The sequence below is a fragment of the Notechis scutatus genome, chromosome 2 (genome assembly GCF_049901735.1).
Source record: "Notechis scutatus isolate UNSWTSFEM ecotype Mainland chromosome 2, rNotScu1.2, whole genome shotgun sequence".
In the NCBI taxonomy this organism is placed as follows: Eukaryota; Metazoa; Chordata; class Lepidosauria; order Squamata; family Elapidae; genus Notechis; species Notechis scutatus.
The window spans coordinates 22,172,057-22,195,949 of NC_142010.1; the positions used below are offsets into that span (position 1 = coordinate 22,172,057).

Consider the following 23,893-nt stretch of genomic DNA (forward strand, 5'->3'; position numbering starts at 1 on the left):
TCTATAATTATCTAGTCAAGTGTGCTACGTAAACAGGGTTTAGAAAAAACATTGGGGGCTTTTCTGGTTCAATTATTTTAAGAACAATTCTCCACAACTACCTCTCATGAGTGTGAGCACTGTTCCTTTGTACACGCCTCGAATGCCAGCTTCACGGTACAGTTGTTTGGCACAGTCCATGGGGCCTGCATATTTTTTTTCACCAGAGGCTGCTTGGATCTAAATGGTTAAAAAAAAAAATGGCCTTGTCAATTATAACCTACCATTTCTTAAATAATTCAGTCTCCCTAAATCTAAGCTACTGTTGAAATGAGTCTGCGCGTCTAAACCTTTCTTAAGAAATCGCCCATGAGATGAGATTCAATCAGGGATGTGTGGATTATACACCAAAATGGTAAAAAATGAAAAATAAAAATAAATAAACCCATAGCTGCCATCTCTGTCAGGAAGTTTTTCTAGCTGTTTAAGCATCCAGAGCAGGCTTCTAATAGCTCTACCCATTCAAGAAGCCTCAATAGAAACTTCTGTGAAGAATATTATCCATAATTGTAACTGGGACTTTGTCTTTAAAAACTTTCAAAATATATCTGAAAATAAAGAGATAGGATGTTAAAAGGACAAGGAGCAGAATAACAAGGAGTTGTGACAGACAAAACTCTAAGACAGGAGTCTTCAAATTGGACAGTTTTAAGACTTGTGGACTTCAACTCCCAGAATTCCTCTTCCAGTCATGTTAGCACAGGAATTCTGGGAGTTGAAGTCCACAAGTTTGAGGACCCTTGCTCTAAGATAACGGAAGTTTGGGCTGCTTTAGAGAAGAACTTTTAAATGAAATGGAACAACCGTAGTCCGAGCTACTTATTTTTCTTCATGGTGGAGAAGTTTCTTTTTTTATTCCCACAGAAAAGGTTTTGAAGGAAGGGAACAAGAGAAGAGATTCTTCTGGTCTATTGAATCGACCCTGCCTTGACTGTAAGAAACAGACCAGTTTTAAAAACCCAAAGACAATATTACAGCTAGATATAAAATGGGACATGTTTCACTGGTATGTTAACTTGGGTTCATATGTCTTGCTAAGCCATAGTTTGCTTAACCTTAAATTGCTGAATAAAGTGCAGTTGGCTGGATTCCCACAAAATAATAAATGAATATTTTAAAAAAATTACAGGTAGACTTTTTCTTATGACCAGTTTTTTAGTGACTGCTCAAAGTTACAACATTCTTTTCCCAAAGGCTACTTATGACCCGGTTGCAACGGCCGGGCTACTCCATGGTCATGTGAACACATTTTGGGCACTCAGTACTTTGAGTTTGCACTTATGGCTGTTTGCAGTGCCCTGCAGTCACATGACTTTTTCCAGAAAGTAGTATTTCATCTGGTTTCTGGTGGGGAAAAACTTCATCGCAAGCAACGGGTTTGTTTAGCGACTGCTGTGAACTGAGAACCAGTTGGGTCTAATGGTTAAGGCACCAGGTTAGAAAACAAGAGACTGTGAGTTCATGTCCTGCTTTAGCCATGAAAGCCAGGTGGGTGACTTTGGGCCAGCTGCTCTCTTTCAGCCCAACTCACTTCCCAGGTTGATGGTTGTGGGGAAAATAGAAGGAGGAAAATGTGTTGGATATGTTCGCTGCCTTGAGTTATTTATGAAAATAAAGGTGGGATATAAATAAGTAAGTAAAGGAAGAAAGAAAGAAAGGAAGGAAGGAAGGAAGGAAGGAAGAAAGGAATTTGCTTTACAACTGTCCTGGTCCCTTTACAACCAAGATGTTTGCTTAATGACAGTTACAAAAAATTGGGTCTGGTCACCTGGTGATGAGTCACTTTATGACCATCATGGAGATAATTGTGAGGTTCAATTACAGTCATAACATTAGGACTATCTATTTTTTTGACATAGTATGAACCCAGCCATAATAGTCATCCAACTGTTATGTATATGTCCCAGCAAGCAGCATGCTTGGGTGTAGCTCCCTAAACTGAAAAGCTAAGGTCAGGGCTGGTTTGTACTTGCATGAGACACTTCCCAGTAATATCAGGACAAGTTAGGCTGGACCCCTGAGAGACCTACCAGAAGAAGGGAGTGATCAATCACATTTATATTATTTCCAGAAAAACTGCATTGGTTTGCGCTTGTCCATGAAATCACCAGAATTGAGGGGTGATACAATGTGGATAGATATGCCAGGATTTTCAATATTAATGGGAGTATGTTGCTCAGGACAGAATTGATTAAATCTCTAACCAGACAACAAGATTTCCAACTTTGCCTATCTTGCTTTTCTAATTATTTCTGTGCTCTAGTTTTAGCCATCAGAGGAATCTAATATCACAATGAAACAATGCTAAGGAAATTGGAATGCTGATAGTTACAGGAGACAAGACGTGTTCTGAAATATGAGCATTTTTATCTCCTAGACATATAATACTGTACATTATCTAAATGTTTGCATACATTCTCCCTCCCTCCCTGTCTCCCTTCCCCCTCTCTCTGTCTGTCATACGTGCAGATACTGACATGAGCATATTTAGAAAATCATGTTGTCAACAAGATTATAAACATGCTAACTTATCCTAAAGAAAGATAAATAATGTGAATAGCAAGATGTTGTTCAGTTGTGGGATGGAGCATGGAAAGCTTCATCTCTTACCTGTAGTAGGCACTTGATCCTTTCTCCCGGTGCCATAATTGCAGTGGTAAACACCCCTGATAACATTCCTGCTGCAAACAGCTGAGGATATCTATGCAGAGTAAACATTACATTGTGGGATATAAAATAAAAACAAGAAATGCACTAGGCTATATTAGATACAGTTTAAGAATAATTTCTCCTTCCAAAGATTTGGTTTTCTAGCAATAAAAAAACCCAACTGACAATTATCTAATAATTGAATATAAAGATAGTCGAAAGTTCCAATTACGTGCCATGAAAACCAATGTTCTCAACAATGTTTAATTATGCCATATTTTTTTCCATATATATCCCAACAGATGCCTTAGAAAGAGCCAAGGAGAGCTCTAATTTCCTCCAGCTGGTCAAATTCAGCCAAAACAGACATGGGGTCAAATAAATATTATGGCTCAAGATTTTTGCCTCAAGTATCAATATGACATATCCAGGCAAATGCAGCCAACAAGGTAGAATCATTTGCAAAATAAATCTAATGTTTGGTATAAAAACAATTATTTTTTAAAAAACTATGTTTTCTAAATAAAAGTAAAGACTGGAAAGGTCCATCCATTAGTGATGGAGCTTTAATTAAAGAGAATGATATTATTGTTTATACATTGCACTCTAGTTTATAAAACTGAGGAAAGAAAGAAGAAAATAATTCATGTTCCAAGTTAATTCATACCGCTGAATATATATGCATTCATACGTTGTGTGACTCAAGCCACAATGACTTAAAAATTCATTTATGTAATCTATGAACTGTCAAGTATTGTTTATTTTAGAAATAGTGGCTTGGCATTATGATTCAATCCAGCATCAAACACCGCCTACCTATCTAGAAGCCATGGTGGCAGTGATTAGAATGCAGTATTGTAGGCTGACTCTGCCCACTGCCAGAAGTTCGACTGTGACCGGCTCAAGATTTACTAAGCTTTCCATCCTTCCAGAGTCAATAAAATGAAGACTCAGATTGTTGGGGGCAATATGTTGACTTTGTAAACTGCTTAGAGAGGGCTGTAAAGCACTATGAAGTAGTACAGTATATAAGTCTAAGTGTTGCTATTGCTTATCTATCTATCTATCTATCTATCTATCTATCTATCTATCTATCTATCTATCTATCTTATCTATCTCATTTATGGCTATTAGACTAGAAAGGGAGAAAGATATAGATATATAAAGTGGTTGGAGAGAAAGAAGTAAATGGGATATGTCATTAAAAATAGTCCTTGAATTACAACTATAAGTCCATCACAGTCATAACTTGTGACAATCATAAATTGGGTCATCCCTGTGACCAACCCAATTTTATATATATATATATATATATATATATATATATATATATATATATATATATATATATATATATATATATGGATCTTTGGTTATTCGGGTTTTCTCCCGCGTAAGATTGGAAGTATCTAGGCAACGTTTCAATGAAGTCTCATTCATCATCTTCAGGCTTCTGTCTTCAACTCTGTGCTTCTCAGAGTGATGTGAGCTTGCAGCTGCTTCTTCCTTTTAACTGCTAGTGGGGGTGTGACTTGATTGGGTGGGGGCTTGGCTGTGTCCTGATTGGGTGGGGGTGTGTTCTCATTGGTTGGGGTTTTGGCTGTGTTCTGATTGGTTGGGGGGTTGGCCATGTTCTGATTGGCTGGAGGTGTGTTCTGTTCAGGTGGGGGCTTGGTTGTGCTCAGGTTGGTCTTAGTTACTGGAGGATTTGAGCTGGTGAGGTGTGATCTTGCTGTTTGGCTTCGAGTTCGTGGTCGTGCTGCATCTTCATGGTGGGGGTCAGTTCGCTTCATGTATGGCTCAGAGGGGTTTGAAGTGGGTAGTGATGCAGCTGCAGTGCGGCTTCTGGTCTGTGGTCGTGTCTCATCTTCTGTGTGGGTGTGAGTCTGCTTTTTACGTGGAAGTGTGGTGGTGGCATCTCATGTGGCCCTCATGGGTGTGGGTCTGGTGTCATTCATCATGTTAGGTACTCGTCTGTTCATGAGGGCGGGTTTCCACATGGCTGGTAAGCGGGAGGTGTCATCTCTTTTATTCATGCTGTGTGGGTGTTTTTCTATCTCTATGGCTTCTCTGATTATTCTGTTGTTGAAGTGTTCGGTTTTGGCGATAGTTCTGGTATTTTTAAAGTCAATCTCATGTCCTGTGGCTTTGAGGTGTTGGACCAGGGAAGAGGTCGGTTCTTCTTTTTTGATTGAGTTCTTATGTTCCTCAACGCGTGCACTTATTCTTCTGTTAGTTTGTCCAATGTATGTGGTGGGGCAGGCAGTGCAAGGGATTTCGTATACTCCTTGGCTTTCTAACTCGATTTTGTCTTTAGGGTTTCTTAGGATGATGGACAATCAAGTCACACCCCCACTAGCAGTTAAAAGGAAGAAGCAGCTGCAAGCTCACATCACTCTGAGAAGCACAGAGTTGAAGACAGAAGCCTGAAGATGATGAATGAGACTTCATCGAAACGTTGCCTAGATACTTCCAATCTTACGCGGGAGAAAACCCGAATAACCAAAGATCCACATACAAATACCCGCGAGAACCTCAGAAAATATATATATATATATATATATATATATATATTTAAAAATACATTTTATTAACCATATTTTCATCATAAAAACACACTTCCACTCATTGCAGCATTTCAGTATTGGTGTTCACTCCCATTGACATATTTTCTAATTGTGTAGGTTGCTACTATATAATAATTGTATTATCTTTTTTGTGTCAGTCATTATGAGAATGCCACTGTCATTAAGTCAACCAATGGTTTGCTATGAGTCACGTACTGCTGAAAACTAGAAGTAAATGCTGGTTTTCAGCAAAACCATTGTAAAATGCAGTCATGTGGCTGCAGGATGCTGCAGACAGTTATAAATGTGGTCCAGTAGCCAAGCACCAAAAGTACAGCTATGACACTGCAATGGGGTGGAAAGCAAAAGAATTTCGAATCTGAGTTATAAGTATCCCCCCAGAGAGGTCTGTCATAACCTCAAATAGTTGCTAAGCAACTGGCCCTAAATAGAGGAACTACCTGTATATGGTACTATAATACATTGACGATTGGATATGAGAAGTCTATCTTAAGCATGGCAATACAAGGCCCCTCATTCAGATTTATATTCTAGAATTATGAAAGCAGTGGAAGGATTTGAGGAATGAAGGTGGAAGAGCAGGTGTGAAAATCTAAAATCTTATCTGACAGGTACCTAGGACTAAGAACGTATTTACTGCCAGAGTAGGTAAGTACTGACTTACTATAGATACCCTGGAGAGTCAAACGAAGCCATTTATAAAATTATTTAAAGCTACTTAATAAAAGTCACGTTGCTTTTTTCTTCAACTCTTAATCGAATCACCGTGCTTTCCTTTGAGTTTCCCACGCAGAACAGGATTAGCAAGACAGATAGAACCTACAGAGATCTCCAACAAGATTCAGTTTATTTTTAAACAACAGAAATATGGTCACAATCAGAACTTTATGTCAAATACAAATGAAAAAAAAAAGAATTTAGACAGTGTTGCAAATCCTAATCTGTGGGATTGAGGCAGTGAATCTGGCTAAATACATGTAACAGTATCTGAAAGCTTCAAAGTAATAATCTTGTAATCTCAATGTTTTACATGCTTCTTGAATATGCTGATGAATACATGACTATGAAAACTGAAACACCATATGCTGCATACTGCAAATGTTGTTCCAGAAAGTAATACAAATATGAGTGTGTTTTATTTTCTAAAGCCTCTGTTGGCAATCTACTTTAGCTAAAGGCACCTCTGTAGATAACATGGGGAGTACATTCAAATGTCTACCATGAAGTGCCTGGTAAGTTATTACGAAATATGTGGTATTGTGTTGATTGGAGGATGAGTTAGCCCTCCAGACTGCTGCCTATGTTTCCTATTGGAATTTTACAGTATTGAAAAATATTGCTGCAAATAAATAAGATGGTAGTAATCGATGCTTTGTAGTAAGCTAAAGCATCCCAATATTATGAGAAATGTGATGCCTTGATGCCTCTGGACAATATCTTGCTTCTCCTCAACTAGAGTTCTTAAATCTAGATGGGAGATAAAGACAAACAAAAAACTTTTATCTCTTCGTTTTTATAAACTTTTATAAACTTTCTTAATCAAACTTCAGCTATACAATAATGCCATTTTCACAGATAACAGTGTGGCTTCTACAACCATGTTCATTCAGAATTAAGTCCTGCTCATTTTACAAGGCCTTTTCAATTGTCTAAAAACTACAGCCAGGTAACCAGGACTCTACATGTTTGTGTGGAAGTACAGTATCTCTTTTTTTAAAAAAATCTTAATATTCAAGTAAATATGCAAGGAAGTGTAGACAAAGCAGAATGGGTTTTTGTAAAATCTGGTAATTCCTTATGACTTGGATGTTGTTAAGAGAGAACTGAAAATGTGCTGGGCAGATAGCTAATGTAGTGAGGATGAATAGTTATCGTGGCATATAGATGAAATTTATATGTAGGTGGTCCTTGCTTAACAAACGTTGCTTCAGTAACTGCCCAAACTGGTGATGGTGCTGAATGGGATCTAGCACAACTTGCTATGACCACCTAACCCCGGTCAACTGGCCATGGGACAATTCAACGCTACAGTGCCTCATTCAATTACTTTTATTATTAGTGACCATGTTTTCATTAAAATTATTGTAACTCTTGTATGTCTGGATTGAGTTTCTTTATTATTATTGGCCACGGTTCAATTGAAATTAAGTTAACTTTTTTATTTGTTGAAATGCCCTGCAGCAAGTTGTCCCGCAGCAAGTTGTCCCATAGCGAGTTGGCCAGAGAGAGTTGTCCCATTCTGTGCTGAATGAGTGGCCTCATACTTATTGTCATGCCCCTGTCAGAGTCTGAATTTGAGGAGGAAAACGAACAGCTGACAGGGAGTGGGCATGTGCCTCAGTTGGCTGTGGAGAAGGCTGGGGAAGGGCAAAGTCCAGCTGAGCAGAGCAGGGGAGAAATAGAACGAGGGAGAGGGAGTTCAGAGGAAGACCCAGGCCCACCCCATCTTCATCCTAGGGCACGCAAGGAGGACTGGAGAAGAGAGCAATGTGGGTTGCGTGGCTTATGGGGGAGGAAAGAGCCCTGATTCCCTTCATTAGCCACACCTGGAAATGAAAGTTTAAAAGAACTGAATGCTGACTGCAGCACCTGCTGGTAGCAAACGTGTCTTTATTCTGTGTTGTCTTTGCGTATCTGTGTTCCTGGCATCTTCCCAACTGTGTGAGTTTTGTCGTGCCTTCACGTCTGGAATTCTTGCTCCTGCCCTGCCAAACTAATTACCTCAGTTTGGCTTGATTGAATTTATAGTTACAGTTTGTGTTGACCATGTTTTGGACTTAATTATCTGCAGTCAAAGGCTGTTCCTGGGAGAGTTTTTCTCCAGCCAGAGGGTAACCTGAACATTGGGAGCAGAATTGGAACTAATAAAGGGACTCTTATTATCTGACTGTGTTGCATTTGGGCCACACCCCGAGTCATCACATTATGATGGTCACAGCATTCCCCACAGTCATGTGATCACCATTCGCAACCTTCTTTGTACTTCCTACAAGCAAATTTAATAAAGAAACTGGCATGTGACCCCATGATATCCTTACTTAATGACCCACAATGATTTGCTTAATGACAGCAACTGGAAGTCCCAGAATTTCCATTGTTAATCAGCATAGTTATGTGACATTATATTTATGACCATGTTGCTTAGCGACAGAAATTCCGACTCCAATTACCGTTGTTACATGAAGACTAAACGTTCTCTGAATCACAATTAAGAGAAAGTGTTACAAGCCTTTTAGGATGTCACACGCCATACTGAAGTAAAAACCTCCTAAACAGACATCTGTTTTGCCTGGGAAGAGAATTACACAAAAACAACCCCCATGATGTCTGTTTATAGCTAGTGTAATCAGTCCCACGTTTTTAGGAACTTTAAAATTTGCCAGATTTAATTCTTTTTAATTAAAAAAAAACCCTCTATTTATAACCGAGAAAAATAAAACTTCGTTTTTGGCTGCAATGATGGAATGCGTAATTTTTGAAAAATAAGAGCAGATTGGAAAACTTCAAGAGCGCATCCCCGAATTAGTCTGAACAATTTCATGACTCACGTCAAGATTTCGTCTGGGGTCTTCTGTTGCAGCTTTTTGCCCAAGCCAAATCCAAAGAAGCACACAGCAAACATGGGAGTCACTCCCACAATGGGGGCTGCCATCCCCTTATACAAGCCCCGGAAGCCCTGTAAGAAATAGTAGGTCGGTGGATTCTTTACTTATTAAATGTAGCTGGTTGCTCATCTCAAGCACAAGCAATAAAACAGGATTACTGTATGAATCATATACTGTAAATAGCAGCCGAGCAACCAACCTACACAACGTCAAGGATTACTTGAAGTTTCTGCCCAGTTCAAAGGGATCTCAATTCTTCAATCACCTTTTTCCAAAATCCCACTTACAGAGGGTGGCTGTTTAGGGTAATCCAGTTTAGCTACAGCAATACATGGGATCGCCTCTAAAGGCATTCGGAAACTGCAGCTGGTATGAAATGCAGCGTCCTCCTCCACTGGCATTAGATGCCATAAACATATTACCCCTATGCTGCAGAACCTGCCTTAGTTGCCAAGATGGATGCAGTTTAAAGTTCTGTTTTTCACTTACAAATCTTTATATAGCTGGATGCCAGGTATCTCCAAGGCTGCCTTCTTCAACCCAAACCCACCCATCTGATAACAACAACATTTAAAGCCCTTCATGGCTTGGGACCAAGTTATCTGAGGGACCATCTCTTACTGGACACATCTACCTGACCCACTAAAGCGGGGAGGCAAAGAATGTTGCGGGTCCCGCCCCCTAAGGAGATATATCTGGTGGGACCTAGAAGAAGGGCCTTCTCTATGGTGGCTCCCTTCCTCTGGAATATCATCCCTCCAGAAATTAGACTGGGGCCCCCATTCTAACACTCTTTCGGAAAGCCCTGAAGACGTGGTTCTGCCAGGGGGCCTGAGGAAACCAGAGAGGGATGGAGCCCATTAAATGGCTGGTATGGATGTGTGTTGCCGTCAAGGTGAGGGGGTTATTATTTTATTATTATTATTATTTCTTTTATATTGTTATATTATTTCTTTTGTTTTTATATCCTATGAGCCGCTTTGAGTTGCCATGTGTGAGTAGGCGGCGATATAAATTTTCTAAATAAAATAACAATTGTTACTCTTCTCCCATTACTTAGCGGTTAAAAAAGGACCGGGGTGAGAAGGAGGGACGCTTCTCTATCACAGCCTCCGGGACTCTGAAAGCGCTCACGGGTGCAGCTCAGTTCAGTCCTTTCAGGATCTGGAGAAACAGAATCCTCTTTGGGAGGATTGTTTTAGCTAGTGAAGATTGCAGGTTAGGAATTGTCCAGATGTCCCAGCTGAAATACAGGTAGTCCTCGACTTACAACAGTTCATTTTAGTGACCGTTCGAAGTTATACCGGCACTGAAAAAAGTGACTTATGACTGTTTTTCACACCATCATTGTAGCATTTCCATGGACACATGATCAAAATTCAGATGCTTGGCAACGGACTCACATTTATGACGGTTGCAGTGTCCCAGGGTCACATGATCACCTTTTGCAACCTCCTGACAAGCAAAGCCAATGGGGAAACCAGGTTCACCTCATAACCGTGTTACTAACTTAACAACTGTAGTGATTCACTTATCAACTCACTTAAATGTTTCACTTAGCAACATAAATTTTGGGCTCCGTAAGTTAAGGACTACCTGTCTTTAAATTTTTATTACTATTTTTATTATTACTATTTTATTTTGTGACAGATGTTTTTATAAACCATTGACAGCCATGACTGTGGTGGTTTAAAAGATCAAGACGCATGAACCCAAGGCAAACTCTGGCTTGGGCACATCAGAATAAATGGTGATTGATTAAGAACAAAGAACTCTTACTTTTTAAATACTTATGCCTAAAAACTGGACAGCTTCCTTCCGTCTCACCATTAGTTAGTTTTTCTCATTGAAAAAAGATCAAGCCTGTACTCCCAAGAATCTACTATAGTCTCAAGTATCATTCCCACACAAATTCATTGCAATAATGTACATAAGAATATGACATCTCTGGCCGGCACTGCAAGTGGGCTGGCAAAATACCTCTTTCACAAGAGTCTTTCTGAAACAGTCAAAGGTCCCAGCATAAAGAGGAGCCTGTCCCGGCAAAGGCTTGGGCTGAGTTTGTAGTCTGACCTACAAAATATAAGGAACATGGAAGGAATACAAAAGAGGTGCTTGCGTTACCCTCCCCCCAGCAAGAATAGCCAAAATGTTCCCAAATATGATAGCTAAATGTTGGAGATGTAACCATAACCAGGGAACATACTTCCACATGTGGTGGACGTGCCCCCATGCACTGAGACACTGGCAAATAATCAAATAACGGTTAGAGGAAATAACAAAACAGAGAATGAAATTTAAACCAGAAACCTTTTTATTAGGCATGTTAGAGCCTAACACAAATAGAAAACACCAATATTTAATGCTACATATCATAACAGCTGCCAGAATCTCCTTTGCCCAAAATTGGAAACAGGCTATGACCCCCCTCAGAAGCCACAATAATTAATAAGGTATACGAATGCGCAGAGATGGATAGACTGACGAAGTTATTGAAGGATAAGGAAGAAATAGAATATTATAAAATATGGGATGTCTTGTACGAATGGATAAGAAAAAGATGCAAAGGCATCTAATGATAATGTAATCCCATAAAACAATAAGATTTACGTGTAAATAAATGTAAATACAAATGTATATATGTATAAAATGCCTAGAATGACGAAGAAGCAAATACAGAGATATATAACATGTTAATAGGAGGTACTTACAAATGTAAACACTGCTGTAGTAATGGTGTAAAGTGTGGAAATTTGTTTTTAATTGTCAAAATGTTGAATAAATAAATTTCTTTTTTTAAAAAAAGAGGTGCTTGTGTTACTTAGTGAAAATATCCATCCACATGGATGGATGAAAATATCCATCCGCATCTGATTTAGTTCCCCATTCCTTTTCTTTTCCAAAGAATTTCAGAAAACAGTCTTGTAATAAGACAGACTATTAGCCTGTCCATCTCAGCATATCCAACAATGGTCAGCAGCAGCTTCAAAAAGCTTGGGTAAGTAGGCTGTGTGTGTTTTTTCCACCTTATCTAGAGATAGAGAGTCGAACCCAAGACCTTTGAAATATACTCTATCATTGACAGTTTTCCCATTCCCAATTCTTTTTACTTTTTAATGAAAGGAGGATGGGAAGAGGAAGGGAGGAAGACACAGTTCATCCGAGAAACAGTTGTTATCAATAGGCATTCAGGTCAATGAGAAGATCTCGAGATCTAAGAAGTAAACAAGTGTTTGTTTTTTTCTACTAGGATTAACACAAAGTACAAAGCCTAAATACAGTAGTCCTCAATTTACAACAGTTCATTTTAGTGACCGTTCAAAGTTATATCGGCACTGAAAAAAGTGACTTATGACTGTTTTTCACAAGATCATTGCAACATCCCCATCTTCACATGATCAAAATTCAGACTCTTGGCAACTGACTCATATTTATGATGGTCACAGTCAGTGGTGGGATTCAAAAAATCTTATTACCGGTTCTGTGCTTGGTGGGCGTGGCTTGGTGGGCGTGGCAGGAGAAGGATACTGCAAAATCTCCATTCCCTCCCCACTCCTGGGGGAAGGTTACTGCAAAATCCACATTCTCTCCCCACCCCACTAACCTGCTTTCCAGATCCGTTCTCCTGTGCAGGGCAACAAAAGAAGACCCAGCCAATCAGCTGGGACTCGGGCGGCAGAGCATAGATGGGGGCGGGGACAGTCAAGAGGTGGCATTTGCTGGTTCTCTGAACTACTCAAAATTTCTGCTACCGGTTCTCCAGAAGTGATCAGAACCTGCTGAATACCACCTCTGGTCACAGTGTCTTTTTGTGACCTTCTGACAAGCAAAGTCAATGAGGAAGCTAGATTCACTTAACAACCTTATTACTAACTTAACATCTGTAGTGATATAAACAGAGGCATAGAATCAAAATCGTGAAGTATTAATACCGCCTTATAAAGCCTTAGTGAGGCCACACCTTACAGCTTGCCATCAGAAGTTGTAGGGGCTTCATCACTGGAAGTCTTTAAGAAGAGCCTGGACAGTCACTTGTCCGAAATGGTATCACGTCTCCTGCTTGAGCAGGGGGGGCTGAACTAGAAGACCTCCAAGGTCCCTTCCAGCTCTATTCTGATCCACTTAACAACCGTGGCAAGAAAAATAGTAAAATTGGGCAAAACTCATTTAACAATGTCTGGCAAAACTCACTTAACAGAAATTTTGGGCTTAATTGTGATTGTAAATTGAGGACTATCTTTATGGCATCTCCTAAAATGCAGAAGAAATAGAAAATATAGAATGCCAGTAGCTTTGCTTCTAGATGAAGAGGCATGGACAATTATGAGCTTGACATTCCAGCCTGGGGCTTGAGCACTTGGGTCCCTGTTCAATCTGTTGGATTTTTTTGGAGGTGGTGTATGTGTTTTTATCTGGACACACTGTAAGTTCTTGGTTTTTTTTTAATAATTTTATTACATTTTCTTTTTTGTTTGGTTTTATATACTCTATCCAGAATCAGATTGGAGTCAAGAGGTTCCGCCATAGGTTGAATAAATTGAATTAACTGAATTATTGCCCTGGGGGCATAACCTATTACCAAGTAATAACATTCTCTAAATTGTCACCCTCTATCAACCCTAGTTTCTGTTGTCTATGGAGATTCTCAGTCATCCAGGTCATGGTTGTCCCAAAAGTGTTTTTTTTTCTAGAGGCAACTGGACTTTCTTGTTTTTCTTTGAAGACGTTTCGCTTCTCATCCAAGAAGCTTCTTCAGCTCTGACTGGATGGTGGACCCTTCCATTCCCCACCATCCAGTAAGAGCTGAAGAAGCTTCTTGGATAAGAAGAAAAACCAGAAACTCTAGTTGCCTATAGAAAAAAAAAGTACCTTTGGGACAACCTAGTTTTTGTTGTTGTTGCTGTTGTTTTGGTGCTTTGAAATCAGTCTTGATTTTTGATCAATAAATCAACATGTCCCTGAAGTTTTCTTAGCAACATATTCAGAAGTGCTGCTTGATGCCAAAGAAGGTATCCACAAACTCATTACCTATCCCCCAGCAAAACTGCAACTTCCAGCTATAAATCTTTGCCTATTTAGAGATTATATTGTCAAGTATCTTTTATCTCACCCATTTGCTAATATGTATAAGACAATAAAGAGAACATTATGGCATATCTGGAAGGTACCTGGAGACTGACTGACAAATCTTTGCAAAGATGCATGCGAAAACTTCAGTGTGGTCAGAGTGTACTTATCTCCCGACTTTTATTGATTTAAATTTGACATACAAATGAATATTGTTTATTGAACGGCTGTATCATTTTAGAATCCTAACAGGCAACGGTCCAATACAGGGGTTGGTAACTGTGATTTACATATAGAAAAGAATCAGTTGATCTGTGTTAATTTGGAATAGCAGAGCATCTAAGAATGCCAGATTTCTCTGCTTTTATTTCTGCTTTAAAAAAAAAAACCAAAATCACCTTTCACCTTTTTATTTAGTTCATGCCTCACTTTTCTATTCTGGCAAATGCTCAGGGGTGATTTCCCCCCTTTTGTGTTTAATCCTGTTTAATTCTCAGAGCCTGCCTCAACAAGTCCCTGCAGTTTTCTTGGCAAGGTTTTTAGAAGTGGTTTGCCACTGCCTGCTTCCGAGGGCTGAGAGAAAGTGACTGGCCCAACGCCATTCCGTTGACTTCATGCCCAAGGTGAGATTAAAACTCACAAGTCTCCTGGTTTCTAGTTGATGCTTTAATCAAACTGGCTCTCTCAAGGAGGATTGCAATATTAAAAGATTAATAATCAACAGAAGACAATCTCTTACATGTCAGAAGGCAAAAGGGTGTCTCCTGCAGATCTTGTCAGCTCAGCAGGCCTCTAAGGACAAAGGTGGTCTCTTAGATAGCAGGACCCACAACAGTTTGAGGCTTTAAAAGTCAACTGCAACATCTCCAATTATGCCCTGTAAACCACTGTGCCCAGCAATTGCTCCTGACCTAGAGACTCTGTTGCATGCATTATCCCAACAATTGAATTGGCATGCCCATCATGAGACTAAAATGGGTTAGCTACTCTGTAGCTCAGAATGAGGTGGCTGGATGGAGTCACTGAAGCAGTAGGTGTGAGCTTAAATGGACTCCAGAAGATAGTAGAAGACAGGAAGGCCTGGAGGAACATTGTTCATGGGGTCGTGATGGATCGGACATGACTTCGCAACTAACAACAAAGCTCAGTGTGTTTGTGATCACAGCCAGAGTAGTTTAGTTTCGATTCGTCGCAATGGTCCAATCCGAGCAATTAAGCTTGTTCAACAAATTATAGTTCACTGTTCCATAGGTTTGTTGCATGTACATAGGATTATGAAGAAGAGTATGATCCAAGGGTCCAGAGCCGGTGTGATCAATTAATAAAGTAATAAAGTTGAAACATATTGGCAAATATATTCTCAGCTACAGAAGATCAGAGTACCTTGGGACCATCACCCAAACATACACCCTTCCATCAACCACATAAAGTTGTTGCTGCTGTAGATTAAAAAAAAAATTGGAGAACGAAATACCACTGTATACATATATCTTAAGATCTTGTAGGAAAGGTATGTTATAAATCTGACATGTAAATAAACGTGGTTTTTTTAAAAAAACAAACAACTCTGCTCTTTCACACATTTAAACCGATGTCAAGTCTGTCCCTGCGCTAATTCTTTTTCCATGAGAAAAATAATTCTGAGGCTCCTGCCACAAAGTGCATTCTGGGAATGGTAGTTCGTTGGCCCTTGTTTTAAAGTATTGCCTCTCCTCCCCACTCGCGCAGTGTCTATCGGGGGCTGTAGTCTTTCTTCCCCCGCTCACCTTGATAGTATCCAGAGGGTGTCCCACGAAGACCAAGCAGACGCCTCCGAAGCCACCCGCGAAAAAGTTTTTTACGGGGCTAATAGGTGCCTGAGGGGACTTAGGTTGTTCCGCCATGGCTGCTTCGGAAGCGAGATCGCTCAACACAACTCTCCCAGTTTTTTGCTTCGCCTCTCGAAGCAACCTTTACCCTGCTTTTCCTTCCCCAACAAGGCAGAAAAGAGGGAGGACCTCCGAGATGCCTAGAGAGGCTGCTATTGTTCCTGCTTCCGCCACCCGCGATCTATATACCCTGGAGAGAGTTATTGTATTAGCGCAAGTTATTCCAGAAGAAGTTGCTGATGTTTTTGCAGTTTCTATTGTTCCCTAATACATAAATATATGTATTTTTCTTACATACAAAAAACACATTATGGGATATGGGCTTATATTGTGTATAGCTGATAATAAGTATATTGGTTTCATCAAAACATGGTTTAAAGTTGAAATATTCAGTAAAGATAGTCAGCCATTCACCCCTTCGTATTTAAGCAGTTGGTGTGTCAATTAAACATGGTGTTATGTCCTTGCCATTATTGATCCTTAGAAACCATTGCAGATAATCCACAAATAAACACAAATAAATAATAAACACAATAAATAAACAATAAATAAATAAATAAACAATAAATAAATAAACACAAATAAACAATCCACAAATAAACACAACCCAGACAAATATTGATATCCCAATCCTCATCAGAGAAGCTGTTGAGCGTGAACGGAAACGTCCAAACGGCATCTTATTTGGTCTAGAGGTCACCAATAACAATGATGACATCACAACTGTCCGAAACATCATCAGGGATTATCAAGCATCAACCATCTCCGCTGATGAAATACTTGACATTTCACGCATTGGCCGAGAGCTCAATAACAGTGACGGCTCTGTGGCCCCACGCCTGTGCAGAGTCATTTGCAAAAATGAATCAAGCAAACGTAAATTCATTTATACTATAAACTCACTCGCCAAAACCAACACCAACCATAAGAACCTCCGTTGTCGCCCTGACCTAACCATACAGCAACGTGCCCGCTCCCGTGTACTCCGCATTGAACTCAAAAACCGTCTAGACAATGGAGAGAAGGACCTGTACATTGACTACCATGCTGACTGTATCAAAAGTAAGCCACGCAACCCAATACTCAGCTTTTACCCTCAACCACAACCCTACCTCAACCGATCCACCATCACCCAAGACTAGGCACGCACGCCCCAACTACCTCAATTCCAACTACTGCCGGCCTTAAATGCAAACTACTCAATGCAAGAAGCCTCGTGAATAAAATACCTGAATTTCTCATCCTACTAAATATGGCTAACTTCGACATTATATTTGTCTGTGAAACATGGCTCAATGCATCTCTCCCCGACTCCATTACCACAGTAAGAGACTATCATGTTTACCGATCAGATCGTGAAAATTGTCGAGGAGGTGGTGTTGCTATCTTCTATAAAAAATCCTTACATCTAAAAAATATCCAAGTTACCCAGGAGCTTGCTCTTCCTGAGACCATCATCTGTGAACTATCCTTAAATATCACAATTCGATTCTTACTATGTTACAGAGCACCTGATTATGACATCGAACATGTAAACAAGCTAAATACATTACTAACATGGGCTGCATCCTGCCCATACCCTTTTATCTTTCTTGGTGATTTCAATCTACCTCATATTGACTGGACCCTAAATGATTGTACAACTGAAATCATACACACAACCTTCTACAATGCTATTACAAATCTGGGACTGGAACAACTAGTAACCAACAACACTAGACTAAACAACTGCCTCGATCTCATCTTCTGCAATAGTTTGAATTTAATTTACGGAATACAAACTAAAGAACCCTTTTCCAGCAGTGACCACAATATGATTGACTTTTGTCTCAACATACGGCCACACAAAAATCACCACAATGATGTAATCCCCAATGGTAACTTCAAAAAAGGCAACTATGATCTTATAGACAACGATCTCTCATCCCTTGATTGGCAATCTCTATTCACTGGATGCAATACTGTTGAAGACCATTACAACATATTTTTACTTGAAATCAAAGAGTCATCAAACTATATGTACCAACAACTCCCAAAACAAAACAAAAAAGCAGATTACCCATAACAATAAGTAAACTTCAATCCAAAAAGAGATCACTCTGGCGGAAAAACAAATCTGGTCACGTTGCCAATTTCAAAAACCGATACAAAAATTTATGCCACCAGATAAAGACCGAATGCACCAATTATCACATTAAACAAGAGGAAAACCTTCTAAGCACCAATTCCACCCGTGCTTTTTACAATTTTGTAAACAACAAACTAAAAGACTCAAGGTCCATCCCTCCCATGATAGGACCTGATGGTAAAGACTGCAACGACGACACCATTAAAGCCAACATCTTTAACACATTCTTCGGCTCAGTATTTGTAAACAGCAATGGATCATGCCCAGTATTTCCTAGCCGTACCACAGATAACAACAATGATCTAATACATATCGATTTCACAGAAGACAATGTTGAAAAGCACTACGCAATCTAAAACCATCCCTATCTATTGGACTGGATGGAATATGTGCCTACTTCTTAAAAAAGCTATCCACTGCCATAGCCAAACCTCTAAGCATAATCTTTGAAAAATCTTTCAGGACCAGCTCCTTGCCTAACCTATGGTCACAAGCCACAGTCATCCCCATCTTCAAAAAGGGAGACCCAAGCCTAGTTGAAAATTACAGGCCAATCTCCTTATGCTGCGTCACCTGTAAAGTCATGGAATCAATTATTAACCAATCCATCATCCTCCACTTAGAGACAAATAACCTACTCTCCAATAAACAATTTGGTTTCAGAAAAAAACTATCCTGTAATCTGCAACTCTTACACTGCAAAAACATATGGACGACACAACTCGACCAGGGCAAAGCAATAGATGCAATCTACATAGACTTCTGTAAAGCCTTTGATTCAGTGGTACACGACAAACTACTCCTAAAAATAAAATCCTATGGTATCTCTGGACAACTGAATAACTGGATAGAAGCATTCCTGTCAAACAGACAACAAATGGTCAAAATTGGGAGCGTCCTATCAAATCCAGTACCTGTCAATAGTGGTGTCCCCCAAGGCAGTGTTCTAGGACCAACTCTCTTCATACTCTACATAAATGACCTCTGTGATCATATTAAGAGCAATTGCGTTCTCTTTGCTGATGATGTAAAGCTGTTCAATACCACAGACAATACTGCTACCCTACAAAAAGATCTTGACTATGTATCAGAATGGTCAAACAAATGGCAACTTCAAATCTCAACAAATAAATGCTCTGTCTTACATATTGGCAAAAAAAATCAGAAAATAAAATACAAGCTGAATAGTCAAGATCTTGTTGATGACCCAAGCTCTGTAAAGGACCTTGGAATACTCACCTCTAATGATCTAAGTGCTAGAGCCCACTGCAACTACATAGCCAAAAAGGCATTAAGAGTTGTTAACCTAATCCTACGTAGCTTTTTCTCTGGTAATATCACACTACTAACCAGAGCATACAAAACATTTGCTAGACCAATACTCGAATACAGTTCATCAGTCTGGAACCCACATTACGTATCTGATATTAGCACAATTGAGAAAGTCCAGAAATATTTCACAAGAAGAGTTCTCCACTCCTCTACTCGTTGTAGAATACCTTATGCCACCAGACTTGAAATTCTAGAACTAGAAAACCTTGAATTACGCCGTCTTCGGTCTGACTTAAGCATGGTATATAAAATCATACATTGCAATGTCCTACCTGTCAATGAATACTTCAGCTTCAACCATAACAACACAAGAGCACACAATAGATACAAACTCAAAGTTAACCGCACCAAACTTGATTGCAGGAAATACGACTTCAGCAATAGAGTGGTCAATGTCTGGAATACTCTACCCGACTCTGTAGTTTCTTCCCCAAACCCCAAAAAACTTTAACCTTAGACTGTCTACTATTGACCTCACCCCTTTCCTAAGAGGTCTGTAGGGGGGCGTGCATAAGCGCACCAACGTGCCTACCGTCCCTGTCCTATTGTTTCTCTTATTCTTTTATTTTTCTTATATGTACCCATTTCATGTATTCACAACTATGTATACACTTATACTTATTATCTTGTAAACAATTGGCAAATCAAATAAATAAATAAATAAATAAATAAATAAATAAATATATGAATCTCTGCCCTGCCCCCCCCCCCCCCACTGTATTGTGGCCACTTTGGCCAGAATATTAGAAGACTAATCTCTGCGTGAACCTTTTCTCTAAATTTTGTTTTTGTTTCCTTCATTAAAATGTGTCTCTACTGTCAAATAATGGGAGCTTTGCATATGTGATTTTTTTAATGAAAAATAGCCCTAGCTCATATATGGCTCTCTCCACATATGTATCTGAATTCTAAATAATACTAAATTTTTAAATAATTACCAGAATATATGTTTCCACATTACATAGTTACCCTTTTCTGTACCAGCAGAACAATCTTTGGAAAGCTACACACTTGACTCATACTTTTAATGTGAAATGTCTAATTTTTAATGTCCAACAGTTTCCCCTAGAGTTGGGAAGGTTCTCCATTAGAAAGGCTGGAGGGACACTGCCATTCAGTTTAAGTCAACTGTTTGCGCCCGTGAGAGGATTCAAGTCAAGATAGTGGCTGCAACTACACAAGTGAAGCTCTGCCTCTTTTTTGATCTGCACCATTCATGCAACACATTAAAAGAAAGCTCAGATTTTTTTATCTTTGATCACCCAGTTACAGGCAATATCTTGATTTTTGGGAATTCCCCCGTCCCCTCGCAGAGCTTTGCCTACAAAGTTGGTTTACATTTCCCAGAATCCTGAACCAGGATTTGTTTCCTGGAGATTGACGCTAACTGCGCCAATCAATATAAGATCAGCAAAGAATTCTGGATTAAATGAATGAATGAATTATTGTAGGGTAACATCCTTGAGTTGGTCAGCTTCTTAATTCTATTACCAATTTGAAAATAAGCCATTCTTCTGCTCCTTTAACAGTTCCCTTACTTAGAAGAAACAAAAAATAGGTAGTAGGAACAACAAGAAATGTTGCTGAGGAGGCAAAAGAGATTAGTAGAGCATTCTTCCTCAGGGGCTCAAATGCCTCATTTAGCACATTCTAAACACCAGAAAGTGTGTTCTTCTTCTTCCAAGATTCTATAGCTTGTTCCTCTGCAGAGCTGATTGCATAAATTATCTCCAGGGAGGTTTTTGCTTTCTCATTTCTGTCACAGGGAAGCCAGCTGTGCTTGTATTACAGAATATTACAATTACTATTTATTTATTAAACAAATTTACATGATTACCTAACTCATACACGTGATGACTTAAGCAGCTTACAAAATTAAACATTCACATTACAATAACCCATAGCATCCACCTCCTGTGGCAACAACAAACACTATCACACCAATCACTTGATCAGCTCTGTATCATCCTAGGACCCCCAGGCCAACAGAACCACATCTTCAGCACTATCTAGAAATGTATCAAGGTGGAGGGTAATCTTATCTCTGGGGAAAGTTATTCCATAGAGAGGGAGCCACCACAGAGAAGGCCATTTCTTCTCGATCCCATTAGATGTACTTCTCTAATGTATGGCACCCACAACATACTTATTTATAGCCAACTTTTAATTTTATAATAATAACTAGAGATATGGTGACACATACAAACAGCACTCATTCCTCCTATTTTCCTCACAACAACAACCCTTTGATGTGGATTTAACAGAGAGAGGGAGTTAGTGGCCCAAGATCACCCAGTCAGTTTTCATGCCTAAGATAGGACGAGAACTCACAGTCTCCTGGTTTCTAGCCTGGTGCCTTGACTACAGGTAGCCCTTGAGTTACAACAGCTTATTTAGTGGCCATTCAAAGTTACAATGGCACTAAAAAAAGTGATTTATGATCATTTTTCACACTTACAACTGTTGCAACATCCCCATGGGTCATATGATCAAAATTCGTATGTTTGGCAACTGGTTCATGTTTATGATGATTGCTGGGTCCAGGGGTCATGTGCTCACCTTTTGCAACCTTCTGACAAGCAAAGTCAATGGGGAAGCTATATTCACTTAACTATAATGCTACTAACTTAACAACTGTGACAAGAAAGGTTGTAAAATGGGGCAAAATTCACTTAACGAATGTCTCACTCAGCAACAGAAATTTAGGCCTCAATTGTGGTCATAACTCAAGGACTTCTACTTCCTAAAACTGGCTCTACTTGTCTTCTCCTCTATCTTGTCTTCCTGATCCTTTGGACTGGGTAGATATAACAGGGGATAATTAGTCCTTCAAATAACCATAATCCCCCACACACAAACTTAGACCTGTGCAAAACTACGCAGGTTCCTGCATTTTGAATCAACTGAAGAGTCTGGAAACTCTTCAAGAGCAATCCCTTGCAACTGCAATATAACAGTACAAACAGGAAGCGACATTACCGTTCTATACATTGCAGGAATATGGGAAAAACACAGGAGGGTCTTCAGCCAATACAACTCACATGCACATTTCAAACCCAAGAATACAATTAGACAGAAACTTATCCACCGCAAAGTAAAACACCCAGACACAAACTGAGCGATGTGGTATATGCAATACAATGCAGCGAGACCTATGCAGATCTATATATTGGGGAAACAAAAGAACAACTTCATAAACACGTAGCACAACAACCTAGGAGAAAAATTCAACAGTCCATCTGCATTTAAAAGACAAAGCCCACTGTTTTGAAGACAGCAAAGTCCACATTTTGGACAGAGGGATATTCTGGGGAGGGATATGATATTATGTATCTCCAGTCTATGACACAGTTTTTTCAACAGTTCCAGGAAGGCTCGACAACCATTTGCACTATTCAGGTGACCCTGATGACACAGACAAGTAATAATAGCAAAAACCCAGGAAGTACTAGATGGCTGGGGTTCATAACATTGACTGGATAGGAGGATAAAGCCAATGCTAAGAAGTTTCTTGACTAGTCCCTTCTCTGTGATTAATGTTTAGGATACTACTGTATTCGCACACAATCACTATGTGCAATTTATCTGATAATCCACTTTTTTCCTCCTTGATCAAAGTTCTGACCTGCCCTTTTTTTCTAAAGGCAAATACTGGGAATATTGGGAATCTGCAGAGGTTGAAAGGGCAAAATATGCAATATACTGGTTCTCTGTACAGTACAAATGACAAAGCCTTCATCGGTTGATTCGGCTTTCTTACATAACATGGAAGAATTGGATTTTATGACCTGGCCATTTTTACATTCCTCCTAGTCAGAACAGAGAGAGAGAGGAACCCACATTTTTCTCACACCCCATATATTGATTTAATCAGAGACCAAATTAAAAAGAGCAAACATAATGATGGGATTAGGGTTGGAGCAGCTGAGTCCAGCACCACTGTGGGTAGGCCTCACAGAAAGATATTTCCCATTTTTCATGGCCTCACTGTGTATAGTCTAATGTCTTGGGCTGCGAAGGTGAGGGGGGACAGATATACTTTCAGACTTGTCTTGCAAGATTCTGTTGATGTAACCCTACAAAAAAGTGGAGCTAGTTCTGCTGGGCATGCTTCCTCTAGTCTTGAGTGTTTTTCTGGTGAGACCGGTCTATCAGGGCAACCTGTCTGCCCAAATATGGGACGGAGCACACCCCTTCTCTTTTCTTGACTTTCAAGGCTGACGTATAGCCATAAAGAGGGAGAATTTGGAATCGCAGCAGGGAAAAGATTCACAAAAAGCTCACTTTTTGCAGTGCCTTTATAGCATGTCCTTTTAGTCTCAATATAAATAAATATCGGTTAATCCTCAGGACAGCAGTTTTCATGATACAACCATTACAGGGATTGTGTTAACCTCCAAAACTGGGGTTAAATCTAACTTCTGTGGGAACAATAGGCTGGATGCTAGTTTGCATCCCATGTATTAGGCAAGGATGTTATGCAAACAAGGCCACTGGTAGCAAGGACGTTATGCAAACAAGGCCAATGTAAAGCCATGTTCTGGAATTATTGTTGGAGCAAAATGTTGTGAGTTGGGGATTCCTAGGTGGAAGGCTAGATTGGGAGGTCCAGAAAAC

The 23,893-nt window shown here is 39.6% G+C and overlaps 1 protein-coding gene across 1 annotated transcript in view; it reads right to left on the bottom strand.

Moving 5' to 3' along the window:
* The window catches only part of SLC25A20 (solute carrier family 25 member 20), a 30,009-nt gene extending 14,080 nt beyond the window's left edge, over nt 1-15,929 (bottom strand). The window contains exons 1-5 of the mRNA XM_087953740.1: nt 15,715-15,929; nt 10,862-10,954; nt 8,825-8,952; nt 2,650-2,740; nt 102-219 (exon numbers count right to left, since the gene is read on the bottom strand). Of these exons, the coding sequence (XP_087809866.1) occupies nt 102-219; nt 2,650-2,740; nt 8,825-8,952; nt 10,862-10,954; nt 15,715-15,831 (547 nt within the window). The 5' untranslated portion in view covers nt 15,832-15,929. The remainder of the gene's footprint in view (nt 1-101; nt 220-2,649; nt 2,741-8,824; nt 8,953-10,861; nt 10,955-15,714) is intronic.
* Between the last annotated feature and the right edge of the window lie 7,964 nt (nt 15,930-23,893).